This window comes from Prunus avium, chromosome 7, assembly GCF_965620075.1.
Source record: "Prunus avium chromosome 7, drPruAviu1.hap1.1, whole genome shotgun sequence".
NCBI classification, from domain to species: Eukaryota; Viridiplantae; Streptophyta; class Magnoliopsida; order Rosales; family Rosaceae; genus Prunus; species Prunus avium.
Window position 1 is genome coordinate 35,364,492 of NC_142290.1, and position 16,983 is coordinate 35,381,474.

Genomic DNA, 16,983 nt, shown 5'->3' on the forward strand with positions numbered 1-16,983 from the left:
CTCACATTCTCCAGCCCAAATTGACCCAGCCCAGCCACCTACCCACCTCAGCCCAATTCGTACATACACTAGAAACCCTCATAGGACTGTTGTCACCTTTCCATCCTCTGACCCGCACCCTTCCAACCCCCCCGTACCCCCTGTGCTCCCCGATCATTCCATGGTCACCCGTGCCAAAGCAGGTATCCACAAACCTAATCCCCGATATGCTATGACTGCTACTAAACACCCCATTCTCTCCTCCATTGAACCGACATGTGTTTCCCAGGCCGTTAAGGATCCCCTTTGGCGACAAGCAATGTCCAATGAGTTTAATGCGTTAATTCGCAATGGTACATGGGAGCTCATTCCTTCACTCCCCTCTCAAAATCTTATTGGTTGTAAGTGGGTGTTTCGTATCAAACGGCATCCTGATGGCACTATTGACAGGTACAAGGCACGCTTAGTTGCCAAGGGGTTTCACCAACGTCCTGGTGTTGATTTTTCAGACACTTTCAGTCCGGTGGTCAAACCTACTACCATACGAATTGTTTTGCATCTTGCCGTGACTCATGGTTGGCCAATACGTCAGTTGGACGTTAACAATGCTTTTCTTCATGGCACAATCCGTGAAAATGTCTATATGGTCCAACCGCCTGGTTTTGTTGACGCTAATAATCCATCTCATGTGTGTAAATTGAGGAAAGCCCTCTATGGCCTCAAACAGGCTCCACGGGCGTGGTACAAGGAATTACACTCATTTTTGCTCTCCCATGGCTTTGTCAATGCCATCTCTGATGCCTCACTCTTTCTCTTCAAAAATGGGACTACTGTAATTTATTTTTTGGTTTATGTTGATGATCTTCTTATTACAGGTAATAATTCCTCACTTGTGGCGAAGTTCATTCAACTCTTAGCCACTCGGTTCTCTGTCAAGGACTTGGGCTCATTACATTACTTTCTTGGTGTTGAGGTTCTTCCCACAGCCACTGGTTTATTCCTCTCTCAGCAAAAGTACATTCATGATCTTCTTGTCAATGCCAAGATGGATGGTGCAAAGGCTGTCAGTACGCCCCTCTCCACAACTGACTCACTTATGCTCCATGATGGCTCCCCCCCAACGGATGCAACTCCCTACCGTCGTCTTGTTGGTGGTCTTCAATACCTAAGCCTTACACGCCCTGACATCTCCTTCGCAGTCAATAAGCTCTCCCAATTCATGCATTCTCCTTCCGAGACTCACTGGCAGGCACTCAAGCGTCTTCTTCGCTACTTGAAGGGTACCATCTCCTTTGGCCTTCATCTTTGTCGCCGCCCCTCTCATCGTCTCTATGCCTTTTCCGATGCTGACTGGGCTGGTGATCATGATGATCGCAAGTCTACGACTGGCTATGTTGTCTACCTCGGTGGAAATCTGATCTCTTGGAGCTCCCGCAAACAGCGGTCTGTCTCTCGCTCCTCCACCGAAGCCGAATACCGCGCCATTGCTGCCACCACTTCTGAACTCACATGGATTCAGTCCTTATTGCTTGAACTTGGCATTCCTCTCCCCACAACACCAGTTGTCTCCTGTGATAACATTGGAGCCATGTTCTATTGCGCTAATCCTGTCCTACATTCCCGTATGAAACATATCGAAATTGATTTTCAGTTTGTACGGGATCGTGTCACTCGTGGTCTTCTTCAAGTGTCTCATGTATCTACTACTGATCAGCTTGCTGACGCTCTCACCAAACCCTTGCCGCGTCCCCGTTTCCATCTCCTTCGCTCCAAGATCGGTGTCTCCGATGGTGCCACCGTCTTGCGGGGGCGTATTAGGGAATCTCCTATATCAAAGGAGATCAGTTCATCAACAACTCAATCTGCTCCATCAACAACACAATCGGCTCCTCCGTATGAAAGTCAAATGTGATATATATGCTAAGCTGTCTTTCCTATTCTATTTGATTAGGATTGATTCAGTCACTCAAGTCTGATTGTATTTACCTTATTAGGATTGTATTCAAACTGTATATAATCATAGACCTGTACCTGTAAACATTATTATTGAAATATACCAATTGATCTCAGCACTTATAATGCTCACATTAATTCCAAATTTGATAAAAATTATGAAGATCAAGCAAACACAAATTACGAATGCTTGGGGAAGAATTGATGATATTAGTATGTAACTTAGATGATTTGTTTTAAGATTTGGCAAACACCTAAAAAAATAAGTTAAGAAACTTAATCAGTACACACCCTCTTGATCCCAAATTTTGAGCAAAGCCCGTCCTCTTGATACCCAATTTTGACGGCGACATATTTCAGCTAGTTCTAATCTCTACTATCTTGTGCAGGAGGACTTTCATAGACGGAGGTCTGTTCTTGCCGCCAACTTAATGGTGTGCAGTAAGGAAATAATACACAGCTGTTTAAATTTTTTTTGCTAGATGTTTTTCTAACTGTTGGCAATATAATTGGGGTGCAGGCTCTTAAAAAACTGGCAGGTTGTAATGTTGTTCTTGCTGAGGTAAGTGTTACAGTTGCTTTGTGATTTTGATGGCTACATTGCTTGCACATCTTGTTCTGTCTAATATTTTTAATTTGCCTGTAAACTATCAGTGGAAGGAGGGCTTTATTTCAGCTATAGGCCCATTTGAAGGATTTAGGACATTCGTGGAAGACTGCATTGTTTACAAGGTTTCCCCACGAACCCTTATCCGTCGGGTTAGAGATGTGGGTCGTATGGCTGTTTACGGTAATCTGCGTTATATCTCTGGTGACGGCTTTGAATGCAAGGAATGATTTTGGAGCCGTTGCCTTCTTTTCTCTGTGAATTCTGAATTCTATATATGGGGTCGAGAGTAGTATTGAACATTAGTATTAAACAATTTTCTCCGTTCAAACATTATTTTGGTATATATAGTTACCAACTTTCCATATTATCCTTATTTTTCCAAATTTTTTTCTTGACAATACGATATTCTAAACTACTCTAAAATACGGGCAGGGAGATTTGAGCTCAGGTGCAACTGGGTGGACACAGCTGCTAATGCGTATGCTCCTTAGTTTCAAATCTATTATTTGATTAGTTCGGGGTTTTAGAGTATATTATATCATTCTTATTTCTTGATTGACAAAGCAGGTTATCTCAATAACATAGATATTCCAACGAATCTGGACCTGGAGATGCATCGTCATCTTAATTAAGATACAAATAGATGAGGCATTTGCCTTCAACACAATGATACTTCTACAAGCATACAAAAAGCACGAACTAGAGTACTGTTTTACTGGTAATGCAGAAACTGCCACTGGGAAAAACAATCCTAAACTTACAGGCCTTCTCAATCACAACAAGAAAACAAAGGGACATGAAATAAAAGAAAGATTCAATCCTTAGTGACCTTCTTCCTCTTTGGTATCTCAATAGACCTTAATTAGTGCCACCAAGAGCACCCTTAAGCTTCTTTATCTGAGCAGCATCAAGGAAAGTAGTCTGCGCTATCAATTCAGTAGCTAAGTCATTTTTGAAGAGTGCAAAGTCCAGAATCTGCAGACCAGGGCTTGGACTGCTGAAGCTAGGAAATGCAAGGGCCGGAGTGCCACCTCCATTCACTTGGAAGTGCAATAGTCCTTGAGGGAACACCATAATGTCACCCTTCTTAAGAGTTTTCAGATAAGGTGTGTTATCTGAGGCAACAAACCCGGCAATTATTGTCCCTTGGATAACAAGTAAGACTTCTGAAGCTCCGGGGTGAGTGTGAAAGGGGATAACTCCACCTGGAGCCAGGTCTAAACGAGCCAGTGAAATGCCAAGGCCATTTACACCAGGAAATTGGGCAGCAAATGCAGGGGTGACTGCTGCTTTGATGATGTTTGTGGTGTTACCAGCAATGCCTAGGCCTGAGTACACAAAATCATCGACGGTAACTTTTGCAGGCTTTTTGCAAGAGTAGCCTGCAGGGCCATCAGGAGCTTTGTAGTCTGCAACACAGAAGTCTTGCACAGAGGCATGGGAAGAGGAGAGGAGGAGAAAAAATGTGAAGAAGATAGGGAAAATCATCTTGGCTGAGTGTAGCAGGTATTTGTTTAAGCCTTTTTGAGGTGTGCTTCTTGTCAAGCAAATTGGGATTTACATATATAGCGGGATAAAGTGAATATCTTGAACCATTGCAATTGGTTGGTAGGAATATGCCCATATAGGACTCACATGTGGAAAGATGTTAAGCATATGCGATGCAGCAAACGACAGATTTCAAGCTGTGATGCATGTGAACATGATATTTTCTTCATATAACAACAAGAAGCCTCTTTTTGCTTTTGAAAATGCAGTAACAGCAAGATCTTATTAAGAAAACTACTGACCTACGGTTTCAGAGTTATCACTAATTAATCATGTTGCATATCTAACAAGAGAATCCAAGGTTTTGTTTTAAGATTAAAAGTCCTTGAGAGTCTGAAAATGGCACATCAGATTGCGGTCCTTGAGGTTTGATCACATGGGAGAAAGATATTATGGGGGCATAAGAAGACATTTTGACAGCTAAAAGGAGGCAGGAAAATGGGAATGTGTGGCTATGAGAAGTTCCCCTTCTTGCAGGGTGCTTGGATTTCATAATTGAGAACTGTAAAGTCTTCTCAAATTCTGTCTCTTTGTATGTCTTAGCTGCAATATTCCTCTAGAGTTGAGTCAATGTAGAAACTTATATTACAGATTACACATCGTGCTTTGAGCTTCATGCACGTAATATCGATGCCTCAGTTGAGGTTTCTCACTAATATGCTTTATAGCAGTGGATTTTCAAAACAATGCCTCTATAAGTTATGCTACATTCTATTTACTAACATTTACTGTCAATTTTTTTTACACAGATTTGGCTTAGAGACAAACGAAATGTGGCGGTAACTTTTCTCTTTTGGTCATAATCTGTGGTTAATTTGAGTTCAGTTACTTCAGTACACAGTTGCAGAATGTAAAAATGAGAAGGAATCTTTTCTTGCCTAGGTCTAAAATCCTATATTTTGCGTGTGTGGTGTTTAGAAGCTTTCAAGATAAGGTTGTGAGGTTTTAGGATAACCATCAGCAGGGTGGTAGCCTTTCATCTTTCACTTTCAGCCAACAAATACAAAAGCTCCGTACAGAATTTTGTTTGTGAAGTTGTCGCAAAACACTATGATATGTGCCACTGATTCTAAATACAAAAAAATATAGATACAATAGCATAGAATGAGTTATCTATCAACAGTACATTATACAATTCTGAGTGAAAGAAAAAGTACATATAAAATTCTTTGCATGTGAAGAATCTGAAGATCATGATTTAAAAACAGAATGTCATGCTAAAATAGAAAGGGTTATGAGCAACACACAGAAACCAAATCACCAAAACCTAAATTCAAACCGAAAATCAGAAAGGGAGTTCTGCCCATTTCTCATGAACCAAATCACCAAAAGCTAAATATGAACTTAAATGAATGAGATTTGAGGATTTGAAGGAATGAGAGAAAATGATGGGACAATCCTCCAATAAAGCATGAGGTTCATGAAATTTCATTACATTAGAAAATAAAGCTTCAAAGGGGAAAACGATATATAAGTTTTTGGTATTTCCTGTTTGTTCCAAAAAAAAAAAAAAAAAAAAGGAAGTGGGGATAGATTGAATGGTTGAGGATGAATGAGAAGATTGAGCATTGTGCAAATCTTGTTTGCAAAACTGGTTTCCTTAATTATGTTAAGTGAAAAGTAATATGAAAATAAATTAAATATCAATCTGTTTTTGTTATTTATTGGACAATATGGGTAAAGTCAAAATGTCAAAAGAAAAAAAAGCTCATAGAAGAAGAAAAAGGAGGTCCAGTAAATTGACTAGGAAATATCGAATTAAATTAAATATGTATAGAAAGAAGAATGGCTAAATCTGGTAAAATAAAAGGAAAAGGAAGAACAGGAATGATAGTATCCACAGAAATCTGTTCATTGGATCTTAATTACTGCACCTCCCTGGGTTTACATTCCAAATTTACCATCTTTTTCCAAACTTTTGCACACTGATTTGAAGGGGAAAATCCCCATCCAATTGTTGTACATTTTCAGCTCTGTCTGACTTGTGTCTCCTCATGAAAGAAAATCTGAGGTAAAGTTAAACAATTAGAATACAACATTAAAACCAGGCAAGCATCATGGATTAGTGGTAAGGATTAAAGTCAGCAAATCCTGTCTCAAAACAGGCATATTAATTCGGTACTTCTATCAGTATATATATGGAATGGACTCTAAATTTGACCCAAGGTTGAAGTTGTTTAAGGAAAAGCGACCTCATTTTATTATCTCCTTCAGGTAATTACCTAATTCCCTCTGGCCACTTGGGGTTGTGTTAGCTTGATATACATTGCTAATCCCATTTCTTGACAATCTTTTTGTTGGATCTAGTGGTTCTCTAACATGGTATTAGAGTTTTGGTTGGAGGTCTTGGGTTCGAAATCTCCAATCCGTAACTATGTTTTTTTTCCCTTTTTGAAATTATCCCAAGGGATAAATTCCCAATAGTTTTAATAGTAAATAAATTTTACAGGGTTGTTATTTTCTGGATTCTACATTAACACTTTAATCATGCTCCTCTGCATATCAATATCAAATTAATCTAATTAGAAACATTGGACATTCTTGACAGAAGTGATAAAAAATGATGGAAGTACTGCATTGGATTGCACTCATTCTGTCCATTTTAGCAACCATTCACAACCATATAGGCCTTGTGGAAGCTTCTACTGACATAGGTGTTTGCTATGGAATGTTAGGAGATGACCTCCCTGCTGCTACAGAAGTGGTTAATCTGTACAAAAAATATGGCATTGGCAAAATCAGACTTTTTAATCCAAATCCTGCAGCACTCCACGCACTGAGAGGGAGCAATATCGACGTCACTCTCGGCATTCCGAACGAAGACTTAGCCAATTTGGCAGGAAGTCAAGGTGCTGTGAACACATGGTTTGCCGCAAATGTAGAGCCCTACCTAAATGATATCGTCTTTAATCACATTGCTGTTGGCAATGAGGTCATTCCTGGTTCCTTGGCCGTGCACGTTTTGCCTGTCATGAAGTATCTACAAAACGTCATCAATGACAAAAACTTAGATAGTATTAAGGTGACCACTGTTTTGTCAGGGACTGCATTAGCATCGTCATATCCGCCTTCAAATGGTGCATTCAAACCAGAGGCAAGCAATGTTATGAGTGCCATTCTTGCATTTTTATCAGCACGAGGATCACCCCTTATGATCAATGTGTATCCTTACTCTGCCTACTCATCTGACCCTGCCAATATACACTTGGACTACGCTCAGTTCACTGCAACTAGTCCCGTGGTTCAGGACAGGGCCTTGAGCTATTATAACCTGTTTGATGCCACGGTGGATGCTTTTTTCGCAGCAATGGAGAAAGCGGGAGGGGGCGGTGTTGGTGTTGTGGTGTCTGAGAGTGGTTGGCCTTCTGATGGGAATGGAGATTTCACCACACCAGAACTTGCAGGGACATATAACAGGAATTTCTTGAAGCACATAACCTTAAAGGCAGGGACACCAAAAAGACCTGGTGCTTACATTGAAGCCTACATTTTTGCCATGTTCAATGAGAATCAGAAACCTAGTGGCGTTGAGCGGCATTTTGGACTTTTTTATCCAAACATGCAGCCTGTTTATCCTGTGTTTTAAATCAAGATGCAGAAAGTTTCAAGTCAAATTATGTATCTATAATGTAATAAAGACGTGAATGATCTTGAAATTTTGGATAAACAATCAATTCCCAATAGTATCTATGTTGGTAGCAATACAAAATTGCTTCATCATTGTTGGGATATTGTGATCTTCTTGATGCCTTATAATTATTATTTCATGTTGTTTCATTATCTTTCTTTCTTTTTGTTTTTTGTTTAAGTATCTCTCGGAAAATAGCAGAGCATTTGGATTCTGGTAAAATGAAGTTGGATTTGAGGAATCAAAGAAATGAGAGGAAAGGGTAGGAAGAAAAGGAGGGTATCTTTGATTGCCCCCTCACATGTGGGTTTATTTAAGCCTAACATTTTGGGTGGCGTGGGACGTGGGGCGTGGGATGTTGGGCTCAACACGTGGACATCATGCTTTGATATTGTATCAAAATACGAGCATCCAACCCAAAACTAATTGATAATGAGTTAGTAAGACTTCAATTCCCCGATATGGGAGGATCCTCAAATAAATGCAGCATAAGGTTTCATGAAGTACTAGAACATCAAATTTCGTTAACTTGGTAGTCAAGTATCATGCTCAATATCATTTCGCATATCAAATTTAAAGTTGACCTAGAGCTAGTGATTTTCTTATTTACAGTAGAAATCTGATTTTTTTTGATAGAATCGTTTACTAAAGAAAATCAAATCATTATAAGCAGTATAATAAATGCATATATAAGCCTGAACATTTATGGAAGGAGTGAAAAAAAACTTACGAGGGCAAAATGTTTTCATTTATTAAAGAAATCACAGAAGAAGATACTCTTGCACTCGAGAATCAATATTTTCATCATTTAATATCTACCTGTAAATTGCTCAAGTTTGTCTGGATTCATTGTATCTGCTAGCTGTTCATAGCATTGCTTAAGTTTAGGGATTTAATTACTGCCATAAAATACTTAATTTTAGGGATTTAATTACTGCAGTAAATTGCTTAAGTAAATGCATTTACTTGCTATTATTGGTCAACTCTTGTAAATATAAAATCTCCCCTCTATGTGATGAATAATACTCAGAAAATTCACAGCCTTTTTGGACCGGCTGCTAGCTTCTTTTGAGGTACATACTTCTAGCTCCACACTTTTTGCCTTTTTTTTTTTTTGTCTCTCATTAATTTATTTATGTATACTACTGCAGGTGTGAATATTAGCAGGCACTCAGTATGCAGAAAGTGATGGCAGCAGTGCCTTGGGTTGCACTCATTCTGTCCTTTGTAGCAACCATCCACAACCACATAGGCCTTGTGGAAGCTTCAGCTGACATAGGTGTTTGCTATGGAATGTTAGGAGATGACCTCCCTGCTGTTACAGAAGTGGTTAATCTGTACAAAACAAACGGTATCGGCAAGATGAGGCTCTTTGATCCTAATCCGGCTGCACTCGAAGCACTGAGAGGGAAAGAAATTGATGTCAGTCTAGGCATTCGAAATGAAGACTTGCCTCAATTGGCAGGAAGTGTAGATGCTGTGAACTCGTGGTTTGCAACTAATGTAGAGCCCTACCTGAATGACATTGTCTTCAGTTACATTTCTGTTGGCAATGAGGTTATTCCAGGGTCCTTAGGCATCTATGTTTTGCCTGTAATGGAGTCTCTACAGAAAATTCTCGACGATAGAAACTTGGCTGGTATTAAGGTGTCCACGGTTGTGCCAGGGTCTGCCTTAGGAGTTTCATTTCCACCTTCAAGTGGTGAGTTCACACTAGAAGCGAGCAGTGTCATGAGTGGCATTGTTGCATTTTTAGCACAGCGAGGATCACCCCTTCTGATCAATGTGTATCCCTACTTTGCTTATGCATCAGACCCTGTCAATATTCGCTTAGACTACGCTCAATTTACCGCAACAAGTCCAGTGGTTAAGGATGGGGAGTTGAGCTATTATAACCTGTTTGATGCCGCAGTTGATTCTTTTCTGGCAGCAATGGAGAAAGTAGGCGGGGCAAATGTCGATGTGGTGGTGTCTGAGAGTGGTTGGCCTTCTGATGGGAATGGAGATTTTACCACTCCAGAACTTGCAGGGACATATAACAGGAACTTCTTGAAACACATAACCTCAAAAGCTGGGACACCTAAAAGACCTGGTGCTTACATTGAGGGGTACATTTTTGCCATGTTCAATGAGAATCAGAAACCTGAAGGTGTGGAGCAGCATTTCGGACTTTTTCATCCTAACATGCAACCTGTTTATCCTGTATTTTAAAGATTCAAGACCAATCACATCAGCTATCTTAGCCTAGTGGCAGTTCTCTTCCCAACATAGTATTAGGTCCAAAGTTCGAATTCCCTCCCCACCCTCTCCCATCAACTTAGTATAGTGGTAGTTCTCTTCCCAACATAGTATTAGGTCCCGAGGTCAAATTCTTTTCCCATTCAAGACAAATCATGTATCGATAACATATCAATAAAGAGTTAATTATGCCTTCAAACATCTTACATCTCTGTGTTTTTTTTTCTTGGGATTTATTTGATCTTGTATTTTTGAACATTACAACACTGACTATTTAAGGTTTGGGTTGGTTTATACACAGTAACCAAATTACGTTATCCTGCTCACTTGAATGGCTCTGAAATGATCTCTGTTCTTTTCTTTTTTATTTATCTCTGAACAAGTAATTTATTTATTTAAACCAGGTAATACAATATCCACAAAGAACAAGAAAAGTTTCGAAACCAAGAGAGTGGTTCCCCTTTCCCAGTTGCTTTGCTCTGAAAAGGGTAGTTTGTGTGTACCCAACAAGAGGTTCTTGGGTGTAGAAAGTCTTCCTGTTGTACTTGGTCAAGGGTGCATTAAGCTTAAATCTCAAAACCCAGTCAAGGTTTGAGATAAAAAGGCGACCATACGACACTAAAAGCATCCCAGAAACAAACATACCCTGTTAAGCTTTTCTTAAAGTCCCATCTAGCATGAAACCTGTTTATCCTTTCTTTTAAGACTAGGACAGGACAGGTTTCATGGAAATTCATGAGTTCATGCAGAAAACCAAAGCTTCAGAAGGGAAAATGGACAACTAAACTTTTGCACCTTCTGTTTGTGCACAACATTTCCTTATGGAGAAAAAAATAAAAGAGGAATGGTACAATGAATAATATGCATCCACAGAAAATTTTCCATTGGATTGTCTTAGTTAATTTGTGCACCTACATAGAACATAGGTTAGCATTCTAAAGCATTCCAAATTTGCTCTTTTCCAAAAAAGTTCATACTTAACTTAATATGTAATTCCAGATATGTAAACAAAACCTCATGTAGATGCTGTAGTTCACCTGTGTATTGTCTCTCAATTAGGACAGAACACCTAAAGCCAGACAAGCATCATGGATGTAGACGGTAAGAAAACTCTAAGCCAGAAAATCCAGTCTCAAAACAGGCACATTAGTTGAACCTTGTACTTGTTACATAACACTTTGTTAGTATATATATAGGAGTGGACACTTAGCAAATACTCAAGTTAGTTAAGGTAGACAGACTCCAATTTTCGTTATCTGGATCAGGAAATCTAATCTTTCCTGCAGCAACCGGTGTGCACTATAAAGCCGATCAGTGTTCCTTGAGGTAGTATCGACATGCTAGCTCCACGCGTTTTGCTTTCTTGTGTGTCAAACATTAATTTATTAAGTGCACTTATGCAGGTTTAACAGGCACTCAGCAATCAGAAAGAGATGGCGGTACTACATTGGGCTGCACTCATTTTGTGCTTCGTAGCGGCTAGTCACAACCGTATAGGCCTTGTGGAAGCTTCAATTGACATAGGTGTTTGCTATGGAATGTTAGGGAATGACCTGCCTTCTCCAACACAAGTGGTAAATCTCTACAAAACATATGGTATTGGAAAGATGAGGCTCTTTGATCCTAACCCCGAAGCACTCCAAGCACTCAGAGGAAGCCAAATTGATGTCAGTATAGGCATTCGAAACGAAGACTTACCCAGTTTGGCAGTTAGTCAAGATGCTGTAAACTCATGGTTTGCTACCCACGCAGAGCCTTACCTTAATGACATTGTCTTCAATCACATCACTGTTGGCAATGAGATTATCCCCGGGTCCTCAGGCAACTATGTTTTGCCTGTAATGCAGTATCTACAGAAGATTCTCGACGATAGAAGCTTGGCTGGTATTAAGGTGACCACTGTTGTCTCAGGGGCTGCCTTAGGAGTTTCATATCCACCTTCAAGTGGTGCATTCACACTAGAGGCCAGCAGTATTATGGGTGGCATTCTTCCGCTTTTAGCACAACGAGGATCACCCCTTATGATCAATGTGTATCCTTACTTTGCCTATGCATCAGATCCTGTCAATGTTCACTTAGACTATGCTCAATTTACTGCAACAAGTCCTGTGGTTCAAGACGGGACGTTGAGCTATTATAACTTGTTTGATGCCACAGTTGATGCTTTTATCGCAGCAATGGAGAAAGTAGGCGGAGCTAATGACGATGTGGTGGTGTCTGAGAGTGGTTGGCCTTCTGATGGGAATGGAGATTTGACCACTCCAGAACTTGCAGGGACATATAACAGGAATTTCTTGAAGCACATAACCTCAAAGGCAGGGACACCAAAAAGACCCGGTGGTTACATTGAAGCCTACATTTTTGCCATGTTCAATGAGAATCAGAAACCTGATGGTGTGGAGCAACATTTTGGGCTTTTTCATCCTAACATGAAACCTGTTTATCCTGTATTTTAAAGATTCAAAACAAAATATCTTTCATGTATTAATAAAGATTTAGTTACACAAACATCTCTAAGATTTTTTGTGAGTTTTCAACTTGATTTGAATTCTACATCTGAAAATTACAACACCGAGAATTCAAGGTTTGGGTTTGGTTTATAAAGCAATAAGCAGATAAAACTACCTCAGAATCATGTCACCTAAAATCATGTAACCAAATTTAACAACATTATTTATACCAAATAATACAATATCCAAAAGGTAAAAGTAACATTTCCAAAACACAAAAATCAGAGGCGGGAGAGTGGTTCCTCCTCTTTCCCACTTGCATTGCTCAGAAAAGGGTAGTCTGTGTACCCAACAACAGGGTCTTGCGTGTAGAAAGTCTTCCTGTTATACTTGGTCAAAGGTGCATTAAGCTTCAATCTCAAAAACAAGTCAGGGTTCGAGATAAAAAGGCGACCATAAGACACTAAATCAGCATCCCCAGAAGCCACAGCATGAATTCCAAGCTCCCTCGTGTACCCACCACTAGCAACAAACGTACCGCGATAAGCATCTCTTAAAGTCCTCATAAACACAGCTTCCTCTTCATCACTGCCAGGTTTGCCAGATTCGGTTTGGCCATATGCAGCATAACGGGGCTGAGTAACATGGAGATAAGTGAGTTTTGAGCCCCAGTCTTGTTGAAGCTTGTTGAGCCTTTCAATCACTCCAAGGCCTAGGGTAAGTGGAGCAGAGTCAACTGCATCAAGGTGATCAATGGCTGGTGAGATTCTGACACCAACCCTATCAGCACCTATGGCTCCAACCACTGCTTGAACCACCTGAAGCAAGAATTTGCAACGGTTTGCAAGTGATCCGCCGTACTCATCTGTTCGATCATTGATTCCATCTTTCAAGAATTGATCAATGAGGTAGCCATGTGCCCCGTGAATCTCAATTCCATCAAAACCTACACATCAAAAGATTCAAAATTAAAGCTTACTAGTAGTAAGCACAAAGGTGACATGCGCTTGCAAACAAAATCATTGTATGATTGAGAGAAACCGACCTGCTCGAATGGCATTCAAGGCAGCCTGTCGATAATGCTCCACCACTTGAAGGATTTCAGGGGTTTCTAAGCGTCTAGGCTTAGGGTAAGTGGCATGAGACGCATCGGGTAATAGAATTCTCCACCTCCTCGAAATGGGAACGTTGGTTGAAGATATTGGTGATCCCCCACCAGGTTGGTAAACTAAATCAATTGAAAATTTCCAAGTAAAAATTGGCACTGAAATGCTACAAGCTTTAGACCAAAATATACTATAAGAGTTGCCAAATAAAGGGCTAGGGGAAGTTACCTTCATGAGAAGCACGACCCACATGCCAAAGTTGACAGAAAATAATGGCACCTTTGGCGTGAACCGCATCCACAACCTTCTTCCATGCCTCCACCTGTTCATCATTGTAAATCCCAGGAACATGTGGAAACCTGCATCCACCTTAACATTTAGTATCACTAACATTGTAAAATTCCCATTTCAAGAAACTTTTAACTCTATGTAGCATGTTACGTTGTTCGACTGTAAATCAAGTAAAATAATATGCTAAGTAAAATCTAGTAAATTATAAACATAGATTACTTATGGATGAGGAATTATAGGAAACTAGTTTTAGTCTAGTTTTACAAAGTCAACATTATTGATGCAAAGTCAACATTATGGACCAAACTTCTTAGACGAAAAGCTCCTTAAGCCCAATAGGTCCGAACTACACAAAGTGGGGCCCAACTTGGCAAAGCTGCCAATCATTGATGAATACGAAAGAGACACTTAGCTAAAAACGAAAATTACAAAATTACCCAGCGCCAGTGTCGGAGACCAAAGTGCCTTCGGTGATCAGAAAGCCGCCGTTGGTTGACCTTTGAGTGTAGTACTCGGCCAACGCCGGCTGCGGCACGCCGTTCAAAGCTCGGCACCTCGTCATCGGCGCAAGCACCACCCTGCAAAGTTCAAATCCGTCAAAACACACCCCATAGCTAAACAATTAAATGACAATTATGCCCTCCCGGATTTCTCCCCGCTTTTTTCAAATTCCCGAGGAAATCGGAAGCACCAAGTGGGACCAGAGTTTCATGTCCGGTGAAAGAAAAAGAGGAGCAGCTAACTCGACTCGATGCAGCCGCAAAACTCTAGATCAGGGATGACTGACCTGTGAGAGAGATTGAACTTGCCCATCTTGAACGGAGAAAAGAGAGTGGGTCCCTGAGATGAAGCCTCCGCCATTTTTAGTTCAGATCAAACGATCGAAAAGCCAGTAATGAAGTGAGATCGAAACAGAAGAAAAGGAGAGAGCTTTTATGGGAGGAAGCAGTGGCAATCGGCTCGGCTATCAAGGGCCGTCGGTGATCGGTTTCTGTAGTGTCACCGTGCGATGATGCTTTGGCTGCTCTTGTTAGTGGGATTTTAATGGTGGTGGTCGGCAACTGTGGGCGGGACCCACAGAGGGATGTTTCCATTGTAACAGCAATGAGATTCACGTGCGGATTTATTTAAGACGTGTTTTACCGTCGATCGTTGACTGGACTCGGGTGTTGACGACGCTGTGGTCGGGTCGGGTCTAGCACCGGCAGGCTTTTGAGTTGGGTTTGGATTTTGATATTGGGCTTCAGGTGGAGTTAGGCCCAATATGTGAGTTTTGGTCGAATTTTTAATGCTTGAGGGGCCTCTTTTGGAACATATTGTTGTTGATTATAGAAAGATATAACATGAAACAAAATATATTGATATCGATATTAAATTGATGCGATCGCGGTCTAAATCTGGGACAAGGATAAGCGTGTAAGCAATGACTTTTCTTTTCTTTTTTTCTGGATAAATATCTACAATATCATTATCAGTTATCATGATGTAAAAAGATTGGTATCCTATCCATCCATCCATCCATCCGCTGGAGACTCCCAAGAGTTGCAGAGGAAGACTGGTTTGATTATTTGTGGCCCCAAAGTCAGCAGCAAAGCAGTTTGCCATTTCATGCATGGGATGGGATGAAAAGTCATAAATAAACAGCACACCTCTGTGATTTGACTGTTAAATCTACCCCATATTCAATTTCCATTATATATTAAATAAATCTTTGCGTATTCAATTGCGATCAAAGTCAATTAAGATGGGATCCAAGACTTGCACAAAAATTGATATGAGGATATTGTTGAAAAACTCCATGCTTCTAGAATTATTTTTTTTTGGGTGAAATAATAAAATCAAAAGAAAGAGGAAATAGCCTTCTTTTGTTCTTCTTTTTCTTTTGGGTCACTCTTTATAGTCCATCCTTTTCTTAATATTAACAACTGTAATTGCAATGTAACTCATAATTATAGACAGTTGCGAACGGGTCTAGTCGATTGGAAAATGATATTGATTAGCAGATTAGTGATTTCATGTTCAAACCTCTATTGACAATGTGTATGAGAAAACCCCCTTCCTCAATATCACTCGTATATATATATATATATATATAATAATAATAATAATAAAACTCATAATTGTGGTTGGTTAGATTCTGTCTTTACATCGATCAATCTCTCTATCCCATATTTATGGTAAAGCTATTTTTTTTTTTTGGTGAGAATGGTAAAGCTATTTTCATTCACCTACACTCCTCAATGGACAAACCATAATAATTTGCTTTCTTGCAAATTTGGTTTTGTCTCTATTTTGGTATGGTGTTGTTGGTTGGGTGCAATTAAGAATGTTGCAAGCTAAAAACAGATAAAAATTGCTAGGTACACCCCCACAGTGTTTTTGTTGCCCTAGCAATGATGTAGTCATGTTGGTGATCAGACTTGGAGCTATCTCAAACTGAAGTGGTGTGTGGTCCCCACTCCTACAACATGAGTAGGAAGGGAACAACTTTGTCACCCTCATCATACCACACACATCCATGCCCAACTCTCTAAATCATGAAAAAGAAAAAAAGGAAATACAAAAATACCAACAACAAAAATTCATTATTAAGAAAAAAATTATGAGTTAAAATATAAATACCCTTTGAGTGAAAAGTAAAAAACCCATTGAGCCACGTGTCCCGGTACCATTGTATGTGGTGTAAGCGTCTACACCTCACCCACCCCGCTACGTTCCAAAAATCTGCACTGAAGAATGGAGCAGTGCGCGCCGTGTGTACCAGACAGAGAGGGCAACGCCGCTTGTAAATATTATAAAAATAACAAATAACAAAAATAAAAAATAACGAAAGTTGGACAAAATAAATATAAAATTAGGAGCAAGGCGGGGCCCAGTGGGGTGGACTGCAGTCTGCATAGGATGCCCATCGTACATCGTTACCAAACAGGCAGAAAAAAGGGTAGAGCAGTCTTTTCTGAGTCCAATTTTTCTGAGTCCAATTTCCATCATGTTTCCTGTCTAATTTTTTCACACCTATCACTCCACTAATTTCTAACTTTAACACTGCTAACTTAAATTAGAAAAACAAAAATTAATTATTAAAGAAAAATTAAACAGCCACCACAGCCCCCACCCACCCAACGTGATCAACCACCTCACCCCATTGACGGCAAGAAGGAGATGAGAGGAGAGGGGGTT

General features: G+C 40.0%; 3 protein-coding genes and 2 pseudogenes across 3 annotated transcripts; 3 read left to right on the top strand and 2 right to left on the bottom strand.

Moving 5' to 3' along the window:
• Positions 1-3,130: 3,130 nt before the first annotated feature.
• Positions 3,131-4,128, bottom strand: LOC110749198 (auxin-binding protein ABP19a). Its single transcript, XM_021949246.2, has one exon. It carries the CDS (start codon positions 4,028-4,030, stop codon positions 3,401-3,403), a length of 630 nt encoding a protein of 209 aa, XP_021804938.1. The 5' UTR covers positions 4,031-4,128; the 3' UTR covers positions 3,131-3,400.
• A 2,525-nt stretch (positions 4,129-6,653) lies between these two features.
• On the top strand, positions 6,654-7,870 carry LOC110749292 (putative glucan endo-1,3-beta-glucosidase BG4 pseudogene; annotated as a pseudogene).
• Positions 7,871-8,725: 855 nt separating this feature from the next.
• Positions 8,726-9,929, top strand: LOC110749099 (putative glucan endo-1,3-beta-glucosidase BG4). The gene has a single exon (XM_021949118.2). The coding sequence runs from the start codon at positions 8,895-8,897 to the stop codon at positions 9,927-9,929; it is 1,035 nt and encodes a 344-aa protein (XP_021804810.1). The 5' UTR covers positions 8,726-8,894.
• Positions 9,930-11,308: 1,379 nt separating this feature from the next.
• Positions 11,309-12,560, top strand: LOC110749221 (putative glucan endo-1,3-beta-glucosidase BG4 pseudogene; annotated as a pseudogene).
• Positions 12,561-12,608: 48 nt separating this feature from the next.
• OPR3 (oxophytodienoate-reductase 3) lies at positions 12,609-14,881 on the bottom strand. The gene is made up of 5 exons (XM_021949279.2): positions 14,591-14,881; positions 14,241-14,381; positions 13,741-13,871; positions 13,452-13,634; positions 12,609-13,352 (listed from the first exon to the last, which is right to left on the bottom strand). Exons 1-5 carry the CDS (start codon positions 14,662-14,664, stop codon positions 12,688-12,690), a joined length of 1,194 nt encoding a protein of 397 aa, XP_021804971.1. The 5' UTR covers positions 14,665-14,881; the 3' UTR covers positions 12,609-12,687.
• Between the last annotated feature and the right edge of the window lie 2,102 nt (positions 14,882-16,983).